Source organism: Lissotriton helveticus, chromosome 12, assembly GCF_964261635.1.
Source record: "Lissotriton helveticus chromosome 12, aLisHel1.1, whole genome shotgun sequence".
Lineage (NCBI taxonomy): Eukaryota > Metazoa > Chordata > Amphibia > Caudata > Salamandridae > Lissotriton > Lissotriton helveticus.
Genome location: NC_136073.1, coordinates 888,515,966 through 888,534,656, shown reverse-complemented (window position 1 = coordinate 888,534,656; position 18,691 = coordinate 888,515,966). Strand labels below are relative to the sequence as shown.

Below are 18,691 nucleotides of genomic sequence, written 5' to 3'. Positions count from 1 at the left end.
AGTCGAGTCTGCTGCTGACGAGGGCCTGGGTGAATGTCTTTCTTGTATCTGTCGGGATCCATCTGTAGATCTTGCGGAGCATGCGGAGGGTTGTGAAGCAGGAGGAGGAGACTGCGTTGACTTGCTTCGTCATTGAGAGCGTTGAGTCGAGGATGATTCCCAGGTTGCGTGCGTGGTAGGTGGGGGTCGGGGCTGCCCCCAGTGCCGTTGGCCACCAGGAGTCGTCCCAGGCTGACGGCCTGGAGCTGAGGATGAGGACCCCCGTCTTGTCCGAGTTCACTTTCAGAGGGTTGAATTTCATCCAGTTGGCAACGGCCTTCATTCCTTCATGGAGGTTGACTTTGGCGGTGATGGGGTCCTTGGTGAGGGAGAGGATCAGTTGAGTGTCGTCGACGTGGGAGATTATGTTGAGTTCCGGCTGTTGGGCGACGTGTGCAAGCGGGGCCATGTAAGTGTTGAACAGTGTCGGGCTGAGGGAGGATCCTTGGGGTACGCCTCAGAGGATCTCGGAGACTTCGGAACGGAACGGGGGGAGGCTGACACTCTGGGTTCTGCCGGAGAGGAAGGAGGTGGTCCATTCCAGAGCCTTGTGTCGGATCCCTGCGGCGTGGAGGCGTGCGCGTAGTGTGCGGTGGCAGACGTGTCGAAGGCGGCGGAGAGGTCTAGGAGGATGAGTGCTGCAGTCTCCCTGTTGTCTAGCAGGGTCCTGATGTCGTCGGTGGTGGCGATGAGGGCGGTCTCGGTGCTGTGGTTGCTGCGGAACCCTGACTGGGAAGGGTCCAGGATTCTGTTCTCTTCGAGGTATCGGGTTAGCTGTCTGTTAACGATTTTCTCAATGACCTTGGCCGGGAAGGAGAGCAGAGAGATGGGTTGGAAGTTGTTGACGTTTCTTGGGTCTGCCTTAGGTTTTTTGAGTAGGGCGTTGATCTCAGCGTGTTTCCAGCTCTCTGGGAAGGTCGCGGTCTCAAGGGAGAGATTGATGATGTTGCGTAGGTGGGGTGCGATGCAGCTGCTTGCTTTGTTGAAGACGTGGTGCGGGAATGGGTCTGACGGAGAGCCGGAGTGGATTGTGCTCTTGTTCTTGATGGTGTCGTCGACGCTCACGCTGCTCCAGGCTAGCAAGGAGACGTGGTTGATGGTGTGCGGAGGGTCTGTTGTGTTGCTGTCTGTTGAGGCTGTCTGGGTGTTGAAGCTGTCATGGATGTCTGCTATCTTGCGGTGAAAGAAGGTGGCGAGGGAGTCGCACAGGGGTTGCAACGGCAGGATGTCGTTGGTGTTGGAGCTGGGGTTGGAGAGTTCCTTCACGATGTTGAAGAGCTCCTTGCTGTCGTGTGCGTTGTTGTTGAGGCGGTCTTTGAAGGAGGTCTTCTTGGCAGCCTTGATGAGGTGGTGGTGGTTGCGGACGGCGTCCTTGTGTGCTGCGTGGCTGTCCGGGGTTTGTTCACTTTGCCATTTCTTCTTTAGTTTCCGGCAGGCTTGCTTGGAATCTAGGAGTTTTGGGGTGAACCAGCTGGCCCTCTTGCTGGTGTCTCTGTGGGGGTGTTTCTTCAGTGGGGCGAGGGTGTTGGTGCAGTCCTCCATCCAGCGTCTGAGGTTGTGGGCAGCGACGTCAGTGTTGGAGGGTTCGGTGGGTGGGCTGAGAGTGAGGTTTGCATGTAGTTGGTCTTCAGTGATTTTGCTCCAGCAGCAGCGGGGGATCTGTTGGGTGCGGTGGTGTGTGGTGGGTTTCTGGAAGGTGAAGTGGATGCAGCGGTGGTCGGTCCAGAGGAGTTCGGTGGTGTGGCTGACGGAGACGTGCGGGCTTGAGGAGAAGACGGGGTCGAGCGTGTGGCCGGCGGAGTGGTTGGGCGTTGTGACGAGTTGTCTCAGTCCGAGATTGGCGAGGTTATCGATCAGGGTTGTGGAGTTGTTGTCGTTGTTGTTCTCAAGGTGAAAGTTCAGATCTCCGAGGAGGATGTAGTCGGTGGAGGTCAGGGCGTGCGTGCTGATGAAGTCGGCGATTGAGTCGCTGAACTGGGGGCGGGGTCCGGGTGGTCGGTAGACGAGCGTGCCTCTGAGGGTGGAGTTGGGGTCTGTGTGGATCTGGAAATGCATGTGTTCAGCGGTGCCGAGCGCTTCGTCAGTGCTAGTCGAGACCCTGATGCGTTTCTTGTGAACGATGGCGATTCCTCCTCCGACTCCGTTGGTGCGGTCTCTGCGGGTGATCTTGTAGCCATCTGGGATGGCTATGGCGATGTCGGGTGCGGAGGAGTTGTTCAACCAGGTCTGAAGGCGACGTCTGGGGAGGTTGTGTTGAGCAGGTCCCAGAGCTCGACGGCGTGTTTGCGTGCAGAGCGGCTGTTCAGTAGTATCCATCGGAGGTGGGTGGTTTGTCGGCTCTGTGGCTGGTGTAGCTGCAGTTCCGGCAGGTGAAGGGACCGTGAGTGCGTTTCGGGGCGGCCTTGAAGCAGTTGTGGGTCCGAGCGTGCAGAGTGCTGGCGTCGTAGTGGCGGCGGTCGTCGTGGCGGGTGCGGGGGCCAGTGGTTCTGGCGCTGGGCGCGGTCCAGGCGCAGACGGGCTTGCCGTGCGCCAGTGGCGCGACCGCGCAGCGGCCGGCATGTGTGGAGAGGTGGGAGTGAGGAGCAGCTGGGAGGCGGGGGCAGCAAATGGGCAATCAGAGAGCGAAGCCGCAGGGAACGCAGCGGCGGGGGCGGTGAGGGGCGACGAAGGAAACAGAAGGCAAAAGGGCACAACAATTGAGGGGGAAACGAGTGGCACAGAGGGAAGAAAGGTCACAAAAAAGGTCACAAGAATACAGGAGAAACGAGTGGCACAGAAGGCAAAAAGGTCACAAGAAGTGCAGAAAGGTCACAGAAAACGGGGGGAAACAAGTTGCACAGAAGGCAGAAAGGTCACAGAAAAGCAAGGGCAGCTAAGCAACAGAAGGCAAAAACGGGCAGAGAGACACGGAGCTGCGAGGGGAGCTGAAGGAAAAGCGGGCAGAGAGACTGGCTAACAAGCGCAATCACTGTGGCAGCAGCTCAGCGTAGATCGAAAAATCCTGTTGGTCTGGCATCCAGTCCTATTGAAAAAGATGGCAGTCTCATAGACAACTTGGGGCACAGAGTCATCTCCATTGTAGTGACATTAAAGCTGCAAATGTGTTGGTCATTATTGGATGATATGGTTTCCAGATATGGCAGACTTCCCGTCCCCTTTCAGCCTCATCATGGAGGGCAGAGGGGATGCAAACTAAGAACACCTTCAGGGAAGACGCATATGCATTGGTCACAGGCTTTGATTCAGCAATGGATGTTTCCAACACAGGCTTCCATCAGCTCTCTGCAGCAGCATTCCTGCACAGAGGAGTGGCTGGGTTCGACTGCCTTCCATGCAGTTATCCACACTAAGGTCTTGCATATGGCTTTTGAAGGTCAGATTTTGTTTGGTAAACATATGGGCTATGCTTTGCAGAATATAAAGACAGACATAGCACACTCCCTCTCTTGGAGCTTTACAATACAGACATCCCACCTCCACTCCTTTTTATTTCACTGCTCAAAAAGGAGAAAAGTTTACTCAGAATGGAGGCCAAGGAAGACCTTACCACACCCTCCAAGGCAAACAGGGTACAACCAAGGATATTATTGTGCCAGAGGCCAGGGCCAAGGCTATGACAAAGCATTGGCAAAGATGAAGGGTGCATCTCAACCATGCAAGCTGGACAAACAGCTACCAGCTAACCCCTCCAGCACCCCTACCAGCCACCCTCATACCCACCTAGCTTAGTAATTCAAGTTGAGGGACAAATCTCTGCTTTCCCTCTGCTTGGTAGAAGAAAACACCATATTGCTGTATGCTTTATATAGTGCATTGTGGTCACAGTATAAAGTTCATACAGAAACTGTCATCCCATCTACCTAGGAAAGAACATCACCTGAATTTGCGTGCGCTGCAGCAAGAGATTCTTATACTTCAACTAAAAGGAGCCATGTAGCAGGTACCAAAGTACCATAGAAATCAAGGCCTCTACTCCATATTCTTTCTGATTAAGAAACAATCGGGCCAGTGTATGCCAGTACTGGGCCTTTTTGGGATTTGAACAAGTGTCTGAAAAGCAGTACTTCCAACTGATAACCCTCCAAGATGTCCTCCTGATGCTTTAGGTGGGGAAGTATCTCATATACCTGGTTCTTTAGGATGCCTATTTTCACATCCAAAAACATGAAATTCTAAGTTTTCAGTGGCGTGCAGCACTACTGGTTCAAGGTGTTTCCATTTGGACTGAAATCTGCACCCTGGATCTTCTCCATGTGCATGGGGCTGTAGCTGACTTCCTTTGAGGCTAGGAAGTATATATATGTACCTGGAACTACAACTTGTCAAAGCTCCATCAAAGGAAGATGCTCAGGCTTTCACAGCCACCTGCATCGTGCTATTCCAAGATCTAGAACTGATTTTGACCACCAATAAATCCTCCGTTCACACAGTGACAAGGCTTCAGTTTCGAGGGAAAAGGCTGGACACTCAACTATCAAATGCCTTCTCAGCAAAGAGAGTGACAAAACTTTAGACCATGACAGAATTTTTTTTGCTCTAAGCAAAATATGTTGTAAGATTATAAACGTCCCTCTTAAGCCTCATGTCATCTGGTATTGGTCTGATTCTTTTCAACAGGCTCCAGATGAGGTCAGCACAGTAAGAGATAGAGCACCAAGGGAAACAAGTGACTGCCTCCTGGAACAACGTAATGCAAAAGAACCAGAATATTCAAGCAGACTTTTCTGTGGCAGAGGTTCCCACAAACCTCAAAGCAGGTGTTCAGTTGCAGCTTTTGATGGTTCATGATGACGGATGTTTCAATGAAAGGATGGGAGGTCCACATGCAAAACCTGTCAGCAAGAGGCCTCTGGTCAGGGAAGGAATTCCACATAAGCATCCTGGAGCTACGAGCCATCAGATTGGGCCTTCAGTCGTTCCTTCTGAGATTAGCAAAGCAAGCTGTTTTGATCGGAACAGACCACACAGTCTTCGATATGTAGCATTGCAAAACAAGGCGCAATGAGATCCTCTTCTGTATAGAAAAGGGCACAGATGCTGTGAGACTGGGCCATTATAAATAAATGACCAGGTAGATGTGCTCAACTGCACCCTTTATGATTGCCACAAGTGGGAACTCCATCTCACCCATTTGGAATATATCTTTTGATAGTGGAGCTAGCCAGCGATAGACCTGTTCGCCACCCTAAATAACAAGAAATGCTGCAAATATGCTAGCACGTACAGGGTTAATGCCATTTTGATAACATAGTTGAACGTCTTCTCTTGCAACTTTCTACAGTTTGCCCTCTTTCTTTGATTGCTGAGAAAGGTAAAACACTGTTCCTTGATCCTAACTATCCTGTATGGAAGGCTTCCGATGTACCGATCAGTCTTGTTGAGAAATCGCCTTGCGCTCCTCTCCAGGTTCAATGGAGAGATTCTCTCCCACAATCTCAAGCCAGTGAGCCTGAAAGCATGGTTTCTGACCATGTAGATTGTGTCCATCTGGATATCCATTCAGTCTGCAGGGATATTTTAGAGCAAGCACATACCCTGCCAACAACTAAAACATGCAGCACTAAATAGAAATTATTCTGCTCATGGTGCAAAGTTAAGGACTTTCATCTAATCTCTATGTGGTCTCATTAGATACTACCATACTTACTGGAGGTGGCCAAGTGTGATCTCAAGTATTTATTAGTCCAGGTATCAGAGGGTTCTAAAACCATTCATAAAAGGGCTCGTTAGGGCCATTCCTTCAGGTCTGTGGAAACTAAATATTGTATTGAGCTAACTCAGGCTGACTCCTTTTGTTCTCATCCATAGATTGTGTCTGAACTGCACTACCAGTTCTCACATCAGCAATGAGAGTTGTAGAATTGCAAATGTTATCACCAAATGCAACCGTACCTTTGGCATGGTGATCTTGCACACCAATCGAAGATTCATGCCAACCGTCCAAAATTCCTGACAGTTTTTTACTTGCATGAACCAATCTTCTCCCCAAATCCATCTGCCTCTGCTGTGAGAGCCTTGCACTTTCTCAATGTCAAAAGGTGCAACACGTCCTAGATGGAAAAAAAACAAAGACTTGAGATCTTTGTGTCAGTCATTTGTCTCATCCAGCCATCCAATAAGAATCCGCCTATATCCAAGCAAGACATCACTTGGCTATCTTCCTGAATCACCTGCTGTCACAGCAAGGCAAATCATCCATTCTGGGGTAGAGCATGGGCTCACTCCTCTAGAAGTATGCCAACACCTACTGCACTCTATTTACAGGACATTTGCTGTGCAGCCACATGGAAAACCAGGCATTACTGGCTGTATGTGAATGCTGCAGCTCAGCAGGTGACTCGGGAATGGGACGAACAGTTCTATGAAAACTGTGTCAATAAGTTGAGCCTACTTTTCGCTCTATTAAACTATAAAGTGCTCCTTATTCTGAAAGATATGAAAGATCCAATGCTGGAGAAGAAATTAGTTAGTTAGGGCCTGATTTAAAGTCTGCAAACAGGTTATTCTGTCACAAATGTATCTCCTGTCGGCATTATTACAAGTCATTAAACAAAAAAAGGGACCCCATGTTAAGAATCACGGTTCCAAGGGCAGGGAAAATACAACAATGTAACAACAATCCCATTGGTAACCAATTGGAAATATTACTTACAATAGACGGATATAGGCCAAACAAACATGTAAAAGGAAAAAATGCTTTATCTGTGTTCACAATTAGTATGATAGATCAGATTAAATTACTGATATCACATATAAATTAAGTTAACAACATGAAAGATTGTTTTATATGAAATTATCTCGCAAAGCATTTAATTTTCTAGGTAGAGAAAACGTATCCCATTCGAACACAACAATACATCCAACAAATATACCTAAATTAAAAATGACAAAGTAATACTAGTACAATAGCTAGTGAAAAACATGTAAAAAACATTGAATATTTACTAATTAAAACAGAAGTTGTGGCTTAGTTAATAATCCATTGATAATCGTAATCATCTATAAAAACATTCTTTCTTGAAGTTAACCTGATTTATATGTGATATCAGGAATTTAATCAGGTTTATTATACTAATTTGTGACGGAGTAACCCATCTGCCAAACTCTAAATAATGCCCTTAGTTAATTACCAGTTACTCCACTTCCCCAGTATTGATATAGTTACTAGATTCACATGTTACTCTTCCTCCTTCCAGGTCAGAGGATCACTTCCATCATATATACTCTGCGTACTTGTGCTATGTAGTCTAAGCTATGTTGGTCTTTCAGGCATGTAGAGACCTTATCACTTTCATCTCATTTTTTGAAGTTCAGGTTGTATTGTATGAGGTGGAAATGCTACTAAACAAATAATGTTGTTGAGGACCGTTGCCATTGTAACATTTTTTACTGCTATGCAAAGTTACAGCAGATTCCTAGCCTGATGACAAATGATTCAAGCATGAGAATCGGAGAACTGGAGTTACAGGTAAGTTACTAATTTATTATTCACCACAATAATTCTTATATTCTTAGAATATTGTCCCCTTCATAATAGGTAATTCAATTGTATCCCCACTTGTTGATGAGTAGTACAAAAGTCGGTTTACTGATCTTTCAGCATACCTATCTTACAAGAGTAGCAGTGTTGGATAGGATTTTTTTTAAGTTTGTATGATGCGCAGCAGTGAAATTGAACAACCCATCACGGTTGGTGAAATATAGCGAATAATGAGTTAACATTGTTATAATGTCTATCATAGGATGCTGCACTGTTTGCACTCACTTACTATCTGCAGAGAGCATGTTGTGATTTCCATTGGTTCACATCCACCATTTAAATTTACAATTGCAGAAAAAGGGAAAAAACAAAGATTATAGCAAAAGGTTTGGCGTTGGCTTAAAGATGGCAGAGGAAGCAGAGAAAATGAATATTCAGGTACAGTTGAAAAAAATAAAGACATGAGAGCTCGATATTTTTCTTTCTCATTTATAATGATTAAAATGGCATGATATTGACCTTGTCAGAAGGAATAAGACTGCATTGGACTTATTGTAATGAGTTCAGTAGACTTGCCTCATATCATAAACTATTAGGCATTATTTGTCCTTCATATTTCCCATCTGTGGGGATTCCAGCACAAGTATGGGAATTATACATACAAATAGATTTAAAAATTGTATTCTTCTAATGGATACTTCTGACCACAGATTCCCCACCTTGTGAGTATTCCCCCGGCTTCAGAATGTATCCGGAAGCTTTAGAGCAGTACTCCTGCACACCAGTAGGTGGTTTAGAATGTCTCCCGACCGATGCCCTGGAAGAGATTAGTAGAGCCTTCTGCAAGCACCACCCATGCATGCTGACATCAGTTATTTTCTTTCCGCGCCTTCAGATGCATGTCCAACGCTACTCCTTGGTCTTTTCCAGGCCCTTTTTAGGGCTCGGCTAGCATAGGCTGCGCATGCGCAGTCTCGCTTGCAAGATCTTATGTTTTGGGTACATTTCACTAGCGGGCTTTATGCCCTGCCCCTCTTTTCCATTGGCCGGCGTCACTGTTTAGGCTAAACGGCGGCCAGCCATTGGAAAAGAGCTTCCAGTGACGTATTCTTTTCTCTCTTTGAGCCGTCCTACTTGAACTGGCTCACTTGACTTACTCCCGTCGCAAAATGAATCTTATCGTTATGGGCCCATGTGTTTCAAACCCTCCCCCACCACAGCTATGTAGGGTTCCAATGGGGTGGGGTGTTGCTGAAGTACTAGTCCAGCACTGGTCTGCAGACTCAGGGGAGAGCCTCTTTAGCCACCCTCACTACCATTGCCTCACTTCACCCCTTGGGGCAAGCGGGGCTCACGTTCACCGGGCTCAGCCTTGCGCACCAAGATCGCCAAGTTGTTGGGACTCTCGCGCTGGTTGCAATACCGTGGCCCACTGCTGCGTGATCAGCCTCGCACCCTGCTGCCACGGCCCACACGCTGCCAACCAGGTCCTTCGGCGAAGGTCAGTACCTCTTCTTGTGTGGCAGGGGGGCTCCAGATGGAATACAGCGCCTGCTGCCAGGTGGTCCGATCCCGATAAGGGCCTGCCGTACGCCTGCCCCTTAGAGCTGCGGAGCCCTCTCCCAAATCAGACCGGCCACACCGCTGATCCAGCTCACCTTCGGGAAATACAGGCGTCCTTCCCTATATCTTTGGCCTCGCCTCGGGCGAGGCCAAATTACTTATATATAAGTAACACATCTGTGATGCAGACTATAACTGCATAATAAAATTACCTAGTTCGGCTGAAGTCAGGTATACCTAAAAACAAATGTGCATGGGCTTGTTCAAAATACATGGGTGTGTATGGAATATTGATGCGAATAATACTGCGACTCGATGGAGGGTCATGAATGAATCAATTCTGACTATGATTTAATCAGAGCAACTACTTTAGTTGCAGATTGTGTATTGATCTAGATAAATGAGTTCCTTGTGAACATTGTTTTGTGCGTTGACTTACCCATCTCACAGGGCTGCTCTTGTTTTCTAAAATATTGAAGTTCTCAAATTAGGCTGTCTCTGAGGCCCATCCTGCCTAGAGTGGATCTAGGGCCTCCTGTATTCCTTCCCTCCTCTGCCACTCCTTTCTCGAGCTCTATGGCACTGGATTGGGCCCACAGAGTGAGGATCTTTTTTCGCAGCATCAGGGAGGTGTGCTTCACCCAGGCCCGTGCAATCTACATCTCCGTGCTTCAAGATTGAACTGCTTCAGTTGACCTAATTTGACCTTCTTTTTATGGTCGTTGATGTCTTCTTGGGGCTAGGCGTCCCAAATTTGGTGTACGCCAGTCATTGTGTCATAATTGTGGGTTTTTACTGTACTCACCAGATTGACCTGCTGTAGGCCAAGCTGTCTGGTGCTTTGTTGTTTTGTCTTTGACACAGCAAGGACTGGCTTGGGCACTGTTAAAGGTTACTTTTCAGCTCTGTCAGCTTTGTTGCAGTTGTCAGATCAGCCTGTTGTGATGAGATTTTTCAAAGGTTTGCAAAGTTTATTTCTACCAAAGCCGTTTGTGATACCACAGTGAGATTTAAATGTGATACTTATTTTTTTAATGCTTACTGCGTTTGCCCCTATGCACAGTTGTCCATTATGTCGCCTGACCCTCAAAATGTTTTTTTCTCATTTTCTTTACGTAAGTTCGAAGTGTGAGCGAGCTTCAGTCCCTTTCTGTCCAGCCACCGTATGCCACTTTCTTTCCAGGTAAGCTGGTGGGAACCCCAGATTCTTTTCTGTTTAACATCAAGAAGGCTCTTTCCCTTCTTGTGGAGTTCTGTGCTCTGTCTCATTCCTCAAAAGAAGAAGAGAAATTCCATTGCTTGGGCTCCAAGAAAGTGCTTAATTTTTACAATGATTGTGCCAAAGGAGATTGATTGGACGATCAGCCAGCTCTTTGTGAGGTTCCAGGTTAAATAAGCGCAAGTCAGTGCAAAAACTGCCCATCTCCCGAAGGATTGTCCTCTGAATAAATATCTACTACACCGTGGCTAAGAAGCAGCTTCCAAAAGTCTTACAAGATCATTCTATAAGAGTGAGAGCTGCTACCACTACCACAGCTTTTGCACCTGGAATGCCTGTCTTTGACATTTATCTGGTGGCGACATGGGTGTTGATGCACATATTAACAAAACATTCCGTCCGTCGAGATGGGCATTTTGTCTGCTTCTTCCTGCAGAACCTGTTGGTCTGAGCCAGTTCACAGAACCACCGTCTATAGAGGTATCTATTCACAAGGCAAGGAATCTGCAGTTAGAACTATCCATCAGAAAAGCATGTTTCTTACCTTCAGCAATGCTCTTTCTGGAGGATACTCTGCCTGACTGCAAAATCCTCACCAACTCGCACACCTTCCCGTTCTGTAAACTAACTATTTTCCTTCTTAAAAAAAGGTCCCTCTCTAAAGGTCTGCGAAGTGGTCTTTCCCGTTGCCGATTGCCGCTGCGTCTGAAGTGGCTGATAGCCTTAAAAAGCAAGTGACCTCTGAGTGCGTGGGTGCCACTTATAGTCTGTTCAGTCCATAACATCTGGAGCAGGATAAATCTGGTGGAGAGCTGCACAAAGCCACCTACCAATGTGCAGGAGCGCTGCTCTAAAGTTTCCGGATCCAGTTTGACTTCTGGGCAATATTCATAATATGAAGAATCTGTGGTTAAAGTATTCCACAGAAAGAGGGTGCCCGAAGGTAAATAAGAGGGAAATAACGGGGAGAGGATGTAGCCTTACGGCTAGAGCAGTCGACCTCGCACCTGGGGAGCTGGCTTCGAGTTTCAACGACGACGTTCAATATCCTGTGACTCTGGGCAAATCACTTAATCTCCCCATGCCTAACAAAAAGGAATGTGTCGTGTCCTTCTGTAACAAAACTGGTGCTCGTTTAAAGCGCTCCGAACCCCGATTTCTCTGGTCTAGTTTGCGCTATATAAAACTCCTATAAAAATTTTTTTTTTAAATAACTTGTTCTTTAGAAAGTCTCCAGCACTAGATATTTCATATGAACACACTATTGATGTGGTAGCATCAAATGATGATTAGAGAGAGGTTATAGAAATTTAAAAGCTTTAGATAGCTTTTTCTGAGCTTGGACATGTGTACAGTCCCTCCTATCGCACCTTTTCCACTCACCGGCTTACATCCTGAGTCCCTTGTCTCTATGTGTTTGAACTACCATGTTCTTTTTTCCATCTCCTAATTTTCATTTTGAGCAATGTGTTTTTTCTCCCGTATGTCTGTATGGTGTTTTCTGTGACTTCTGATTTAGTGGGCCTCCTGCTGTATTTGAAGTCCCCGGAGAGTTGTCGATTGCAGTGTGGCTCTCATTTGTTCTCTACAGTTGACCTGCAGATACTGTTCTGGGAATATCTGTACACTTGACATTAGGTTACTACATGCAAACTCTGAAAATTAGTTTTTTGTTGGTTTGAGGTTCTTTGAGTCTGCCAGCTGAGGAGTGTTTGAACTTTGTAATGAGTGTCACTTTGTGAAACAAGCATTGGCAAATGCACTAGGGTTCACCTATGTGATTAATATTATATATTTTTTAAAGTTTTAGCTTGGTGAGCAGTTGTGCAATATAATTAACAGGAACTCTGTAAAAGTGTTATGACTTGTTTATTGCAAAAGTCAATAAATTGTGCAGTATCAGGTGGTAAGACACTGGTGTACATGACATTGAAAAACACACATCATTCCAACATCCCCCTCCATGGATTACCACCTATCCTTAACAATCAGGTTAAATATCATCTTACAGGGACAAGGGCTGCTTTCGATGAGTTGGTTTTATGTGACAGTCTTTCAAAGCTTGTTTTATGTTACAGTCTTTCAAAGGAGGCAATTGAAATTTAGAAACTACTTGTAATGATGGACATAGATGCTAACAACATCCTACAGCAGGACGTTTTTCAATAGCCTAATAAACTGAAAGAGCAGACCTCAAGGAAGCTTTATACAGACTGCCTGCAGTGATGATGAAATATGCAGATTGATGCCAGGTTCAGGCAATCCACTCCCCATGCATGCCATCACATGTCCCTTCTATAGTCATTGCAAGTTTAGCCTGTACAGAGAACAGAGCCCGGGAAGGAGCACTGGTGGAATGCAAGAGTTAAGACCCGAGGCACAGCTACGAGACATGGAGTTAGATAGAGCAAAATATGGGTTCCATTTTTTTTAGAACCTTCCCTTAAATTTATTTTTATTATGCTTTTTAAGAGTATTGTCTTCCGTAAGAAATCTGGTGTGGCGTCTACGCTGTCTATTATAGAACCAGACGACCGAAGCTATAATGCCAGGCTTTTCACTTCTTTACTTTGTGTGATCCAGAGCAAATTGTATATCCAGGGGCCGCAGCCTCCAGCCGTAAAAAAGTACAACATGTGTATAAATCAGTTAAAAGAATGCCTGGTGGTACTGGAAGCTAATTATTCTTGTGCCCGTGAACCACTGAACTTAAATTAATACGGAGAAAAAAAAGAGTAAGGTGCGTGCTTGCAAAGCTAATGTTTGCTTATGCAAACAACCTCTTAAAAGTGAGAACCGAATTGTCCGTCCTCTAGTAGTAATTTTTTGAGCGCACACAATATTTGCTTAGGCTAGCATTACGACAGAGCAAAAAGCAACAGCCCTGTCATTTTCAGCTGTTTGCCGGAACAGGCAGGAGTCCCAACCTAAACGTTCGAGGAATTTAACAGAAACAAACTAGGCCGCAAGTGTCAAAACAAATGTGAGGGGATGGTCATTTTTGAAGTTCCCACACCCCAATAAAACATTAATGGAGTAGAGAATGTTGATTTGTGCAAGGAAGAACATCTACGCCTCACCTTTTGAGATTCCTCTACTCAGTCGTCAACAACACTTCTTTTGATCTTGGGCACACAATTAATTCCGTCAGGATTTTAAAAAATTCTCTCTTTTGTTGGAAAACATTTCGGCAACGGGTCACTGCACTGACTGCAGCAGTTCACACTGTTGCTTTGCAGCTTTATCAGCCAGTGAATTTGTGAATTCCCTGCAAAGAGTTTTCCTACATATTGGTGGCTCAATGTGTATGTATAATGTGAGCCAGTGGCAAACTTGCTAACTTTATATTACACCCTGATATTCAATTTGTGTAACTATCTCTCTAACTTGTTTTTTAGCCTCATGCTAAATGAGGTGGTGTGGTTGTGGTCTAGACCTCACAGGTATGATGTGGTAAGAAGATCCGTCATCCCAACCCACGTGGTGGAGGTATAATGCCGGAGCTTGCACTAAGGCCCACTCCTTGGCGTATGTGTGTTTTACTGATTCTGAAAGGAGGTTGTAAAAAGCTCATAATATTACTGTTTCTCCTAGTGGGCTATCCCTAACAAACTCTGGTGGTCAATCTTTTTCAGCAAAGAGAATACAAATAAGGTCTTTACAATAAGCTAAAGACTATGTCCTTAAATGTGGCATTTGCCCGCAAATGGAAGTTTCCACCACAGCTCGTCCTCCACAGACACCCCTATTGTACTTAATCAAGTCTCTGGCTTGTGCTCTGGACCATTGCAGACCCTTATTCTCAGATGGGTCTTATAAATGTATCATGTTAGAATTTGATTCCTGTTCTCAACCCCTGTGGGTATCGCAACAGTGATCGGCTGACGCTCAAATTGCTATAAAGGACTTGCAAGTCTTTATCGGCACATATGGATGGTCCGGCATTCGTCTCTAAGGCTTACAGAGACACCATGGTAACATAGGGTGTGACTGTGCATAACTCCTCCCCATATCATCCCGAGGGGAATACGGTTGTGGAGAGGAAAAACTGACTTAAAGCAGTCTTTAACAGCTAGAGTGTTAGGTTCAGGTGGAAGTTGGGTCCACCACTTGCATGGGGTAGAGAGAGCCTTCAACAATCTGCCAAGAAGATCCTTGGGTGGTCGGACTCCCTATAATGTCTTGTTTAGGGTTAAAATGTGGGTTGCAGATCTTGACCTTCCTAGTACAGTGGCGGCAAAAACACCTTTAGATATCAGGGAACGTTTGGATGTTTTACAGGAATTGAATGACTTCAGAGACGATCAGAGCAACGTCCATCAGAAAGGCTCTGCCACTGCTGAAGTGAAGGAAGCACTGGCAACGCCTGGTTGGACTCCAAGGATCAGTGATCCAGTGCAGAAGAAAACAGTGGACAAGATGGAGTTCGGAACATCTTATACAGTGCCTGTGCCTGTCCTGGCAGTTGAAGGTACCAGAACTGTACTTTAATGCCTCCTGCTGGTAGCAAACCCAAGAGATTTGTGTCTATTGATCTCATCGAACCACATCATGTAGCCGGTTCTACATAGTAGGCCGCAAGGGCTCCTGGGTAGTTACCTGCCTCCTCTCAGGAAATCCTGTTATAAGCTTTAACCAACATTAGAGTTTCTTTTCCCTGGCTGCGGACAGCTAACACTGAATTTGTACTACCTCCAGTTACATCTGCAAATGCATACTATCATCATTTGTGACTACACAAATTTCAACACAACAAGCAGACAATAAAGTTGTTTATAACATTCCACCATTGGCGTTATCTACTAGTTCTACACAGCTGCACAAGCCTCCCATGCTTGCACAATCTGAAAGAGACACGTTAGTATTAGATTCCTTACCTTAGAATATCCCCAGGCGTCAGACTGGATCCGGAAACTTTTGCGTAGCAGTACCCTTGCGCGTCGGTAGGCGTCGTCTGCGGTTCCTGTTCAGCCGTCGGGACGGCCCCGATGGGCGCCGCTCCAGACGTCGTTTGGTGAATTTCACTTTTATGAACAGGCCCCATTAGTTGAGAACCCTGAGTTTCAGGAGAGGGGTGATGAAGAGGACTGGGAGGGGTCTGAAGACCCTCTGACCAGAGAGTGTCAGTCTCAAGAGGACTGGACAGGGGACCTTGGGGAGGCCAGTGGCCTGGACACCTCTCCAGACACTGGTTTTGTCTCCCCTCCTACCGTGGCTTCGGAGGAGGGGGCAACCTATAGTGTGGTGCTGATGAGGGCTGCCAAGGCCTTGGGCCTTGAGCTCCCCGTCGCGGCCGTGAGGACTAATCTCCTCACTGAGGTCCTTAAACCGCAGTCAAGCTCGGCCGAGCCTCTGCTGCCCTTTAATGAGGCCTTGACCGACGTTCTTCTGGGCACTTGGTCCAAGCCCGCTACGGGTTCGCCCGTAGATAGGAACGTGGCCAGACGCCACCGCCCAGCCCCGGGCGACCCATGTTTCCTGTCCACCCACCCCACCCCCGAGAGCCTGGTCATCCAGGCCTCTAATTCCCAGACCGCATTCCCGTCCGCCCCGCCGGACAGGGAATCCAAGAGCTATGAGCAGTATGGAAAGAAGATATTCTCATCCCTTAGTCTGGGTCTGCGGTCTTCCAACACCGCATGCCTCTTGGGCCGTTACACCCACTCCCTGTGGGATACGGTCGCGGATGTGCTGCCAGAGTGTCCGTTGGAGGTACGGGCCAAACTCGGCCAAGCCCTTGTGGAGGGCCGGGACGCAGCCAAGTATTCCATTAGGTGTGGGCTGGATACCACCGACTCGCTAGGCAGAGCAATGGCAACGACGGTGGCTGTCAGACGCCACGCCTGGCTGAGGTCCGCCAAGTTTTCGGCAGATGTCCAGAACACACTCATGGACATGCCGTTCGATGGCCGTCGCCTCTTTGGCGACAAAGCAGACCATGCGCTCGAGCGCTTTAAGGACTCCAGGGCTACGGCCAAGTCCTTGGGCCTCTCGGCCCCGTGCCAGCAACCGGCTGCTTATCACTCCTTTCGTGGCCACGGAAGGGGTGCACCCACATGTGCCGCTAGCCACGCTCCGCAGGGCAATACCCAACGCGGTGGCGGCCGTGGTAACCGCCGTCCGGGCGGTAGGGGTCAACGGCGAGGTCAGTCCACACCTTCCCCCGCAGCATCCGCCTCAAAACCCTCCTAGTCCGTGCTTTCAGGCCCATGTGACGCCAGTGGGGGGCAGGGTTCGCCATCACCACCTCCACTGGCGCACTGTCACTTCGGACAGGTGGGTGCTGCAAATCGTCTGAAGGGGCTACTCCCTCCCCTTCGAGGCGACTCCTCCAGCCATGCCACCACAGAACCACCGTGTATCGGGGGATCATTTGCGACTTCTGCAGGAGGAAGTTACGGCCCTCTTGGCCAAGGGGGCCATCAAGCGCGTTCCTGGGCCAGAAGTAGGGTGTGGTTGCTACTCCCACTACTTTCTGGTACCCAAGAGGGCAAAGGGGGCCTACGCCCTATCTTGGATCTACGGAACGTCAACGGCTCCCTCCGGAAGGAGAAGTTCAAGATGCTGACACTGGCTCAGGTCCTAGCTGCCCTGGACCCAGGAGACTGGATGGGAGCGTTGGACTTGCAGGACGCTTATTTCCACATCCCCGTCCTGCCGGCCCACCGGCGCTACCTGCGGTTCACGGTTGGCCACGAGCACTTTACCGTGCTCCCCTTCGGCCTTACCAGCGCCCCACGGGTGTTCACAAAGGTGATGGCGGTGGTCGCAGCTAATCTGCGCCGGTTAGGGATTTCAGTCTTCCCCTACCTCGACGACTGGTTGTTGAAGGCGGGCTCGCCCCAGACAGTCGTCAGCCACCTCCAGACTACGGCAGATCTCCTGCACCAGCTGGGGTTCTCTATCAATGTGCCGAAGTCACACCTGTGTCCCTCTCAGAAGCTCCTCTTCATCGGAGCGGTTCTGGACTCGGCGCAGTTTCGGGTTTATCCACCCGAACAGCGGGTCCGGGATATTCAGGCTCTGATTCCCATCTTTCAGCCGTTATCCCGGGTCTCGGTCAGGTTGACGCTGCGGCTTCTGGGGCTGATGGCCTCCTGCATCCTTCTGGTGCATCACGCCAGGTGGCGGATGCGGGCTCTGCAGTGGGACCTGAAGTTTCAGTGGGCCCAGCATCAGGGCAATCTGTCCGACCACGTCCTGATCTCGGAGGGCACTGCGAGACAGCTGCAATGGTGGCTCTCGGACCGTGATTGGGTCAGCGGCAGATCCCTCTCCCTTCCCCAACCGGAGCACGTAGTTGTGACGGACGCGTCCCTCCAGGGCTGGGGAGGCCACAAGGGAGAGGCGGAGATCAGAGGCCTCTGGTCTCCGGCGGAGGCCCGGCTCCACATCAACCTGTTGGAGTTACGGGCGATTCGTCTAGCGCTGAAGGCATTCCTCCCCTCTGTCCGGGGGAGTGTAGTGCAGGTGTTCACGGACAACACCACCGCCATGTGGTACTGCAACAAACAGGGCGGGGTGGGGTCGTGGACCCTATGCCAGGAGGCTCTGCGCCTCTGGCAGTGACTGGAACGCCAGGGCGTGACCCTGGTGGCTCAACACCTGGCGGGTTCTCTGAACGCAAGGGCGGACGGGCTCAGCCGTCGGTGCATGATGGATCACGAATGGCGTCTGAACTCGGACGTGGCGCAAGGCCTCTTTCAGCGATGGGGAGAGCCTTGGTTAGATCTATTCGCCACCGAAGAGAACGCGCAATGTCATCAGTTCTGCGCGTTGGAATTTCCAAGGCGGCACTCACTCGGAGACGCTTTTCGTCGCGAGTGGAGTTGCCGTCTGTTGTACGCCTTTCCGCCTATACCACTTCTGCCCAGAGTGCTGAAGAAGATCAAGCGCAACCGGGCCCAAGTCCTCCTTGTGGCTCCGGACTTGGCGAGAAGGTACTGGTATCCAGAGCTACTCAGTCTGTCAGTCGATCCCCCGGTTCGTCTGCCTCTTCAGGAGGACCTTCTGTCGCAGCAGCAGGGGACGGTCCTCCACCCGAACCTGTCCAGTCTCCACCTCCATGCTTGGAGATTGAGCGGCGACAGTTGAGGCCATTTGACTTGCCTCCTGAAGTCTGTAACGTCATTCTGGCAGCCAGGCGTCCCTCCACAAAGTCGGTATACGCCTGCAGGTGGAACAGATTTGTGGCATGGTGCACAGCAAAGGCTGTGGATCCTCTTGCTGCCCCTCTTTCTGAGGTTCTTCTCTTCCTTCTTTCTCTTGCCCAGCAGGGCTCTGCTCTGGGCACTATCAAGGGCTACCTATTTGCCCTTTCAGCCTTTCTAAGGCTACCTGATCAGCCTTCTTTGTTCAAGTCCCCTATTGTAAATAGATTTCTTAAGGGC

General features: G+C 48.6%; 1 protein-coding gene across 13 annotated transcripts in view; it reads left to right on the top strand.

Annotated features, from left to right (window-relative positions):
• The window catches only part of ZCWPW1 (zinc finger CW-type and PWWP domain containing 1), a 1,771,049-nt gene that overhangs the window by 1,320,960 nt on the left and 431,398 nt on the right, over window positions 1–18,691 (top strand). For all 13 annotated transcript variants that reach the window (XM_078668572.1, XM_078668568.1, XM_078668570.1 and 10 more), the window contains one exon: window positions 7,874–7,957. In XM_078668572.1, coding sequence (XP_078524698.1) covers window positions 7,874–7,957 — 84 coding nt within the window. The remainder of the gene's footprint in view (window positions 1–7,873; window positions 7,958–18,691) is intronic.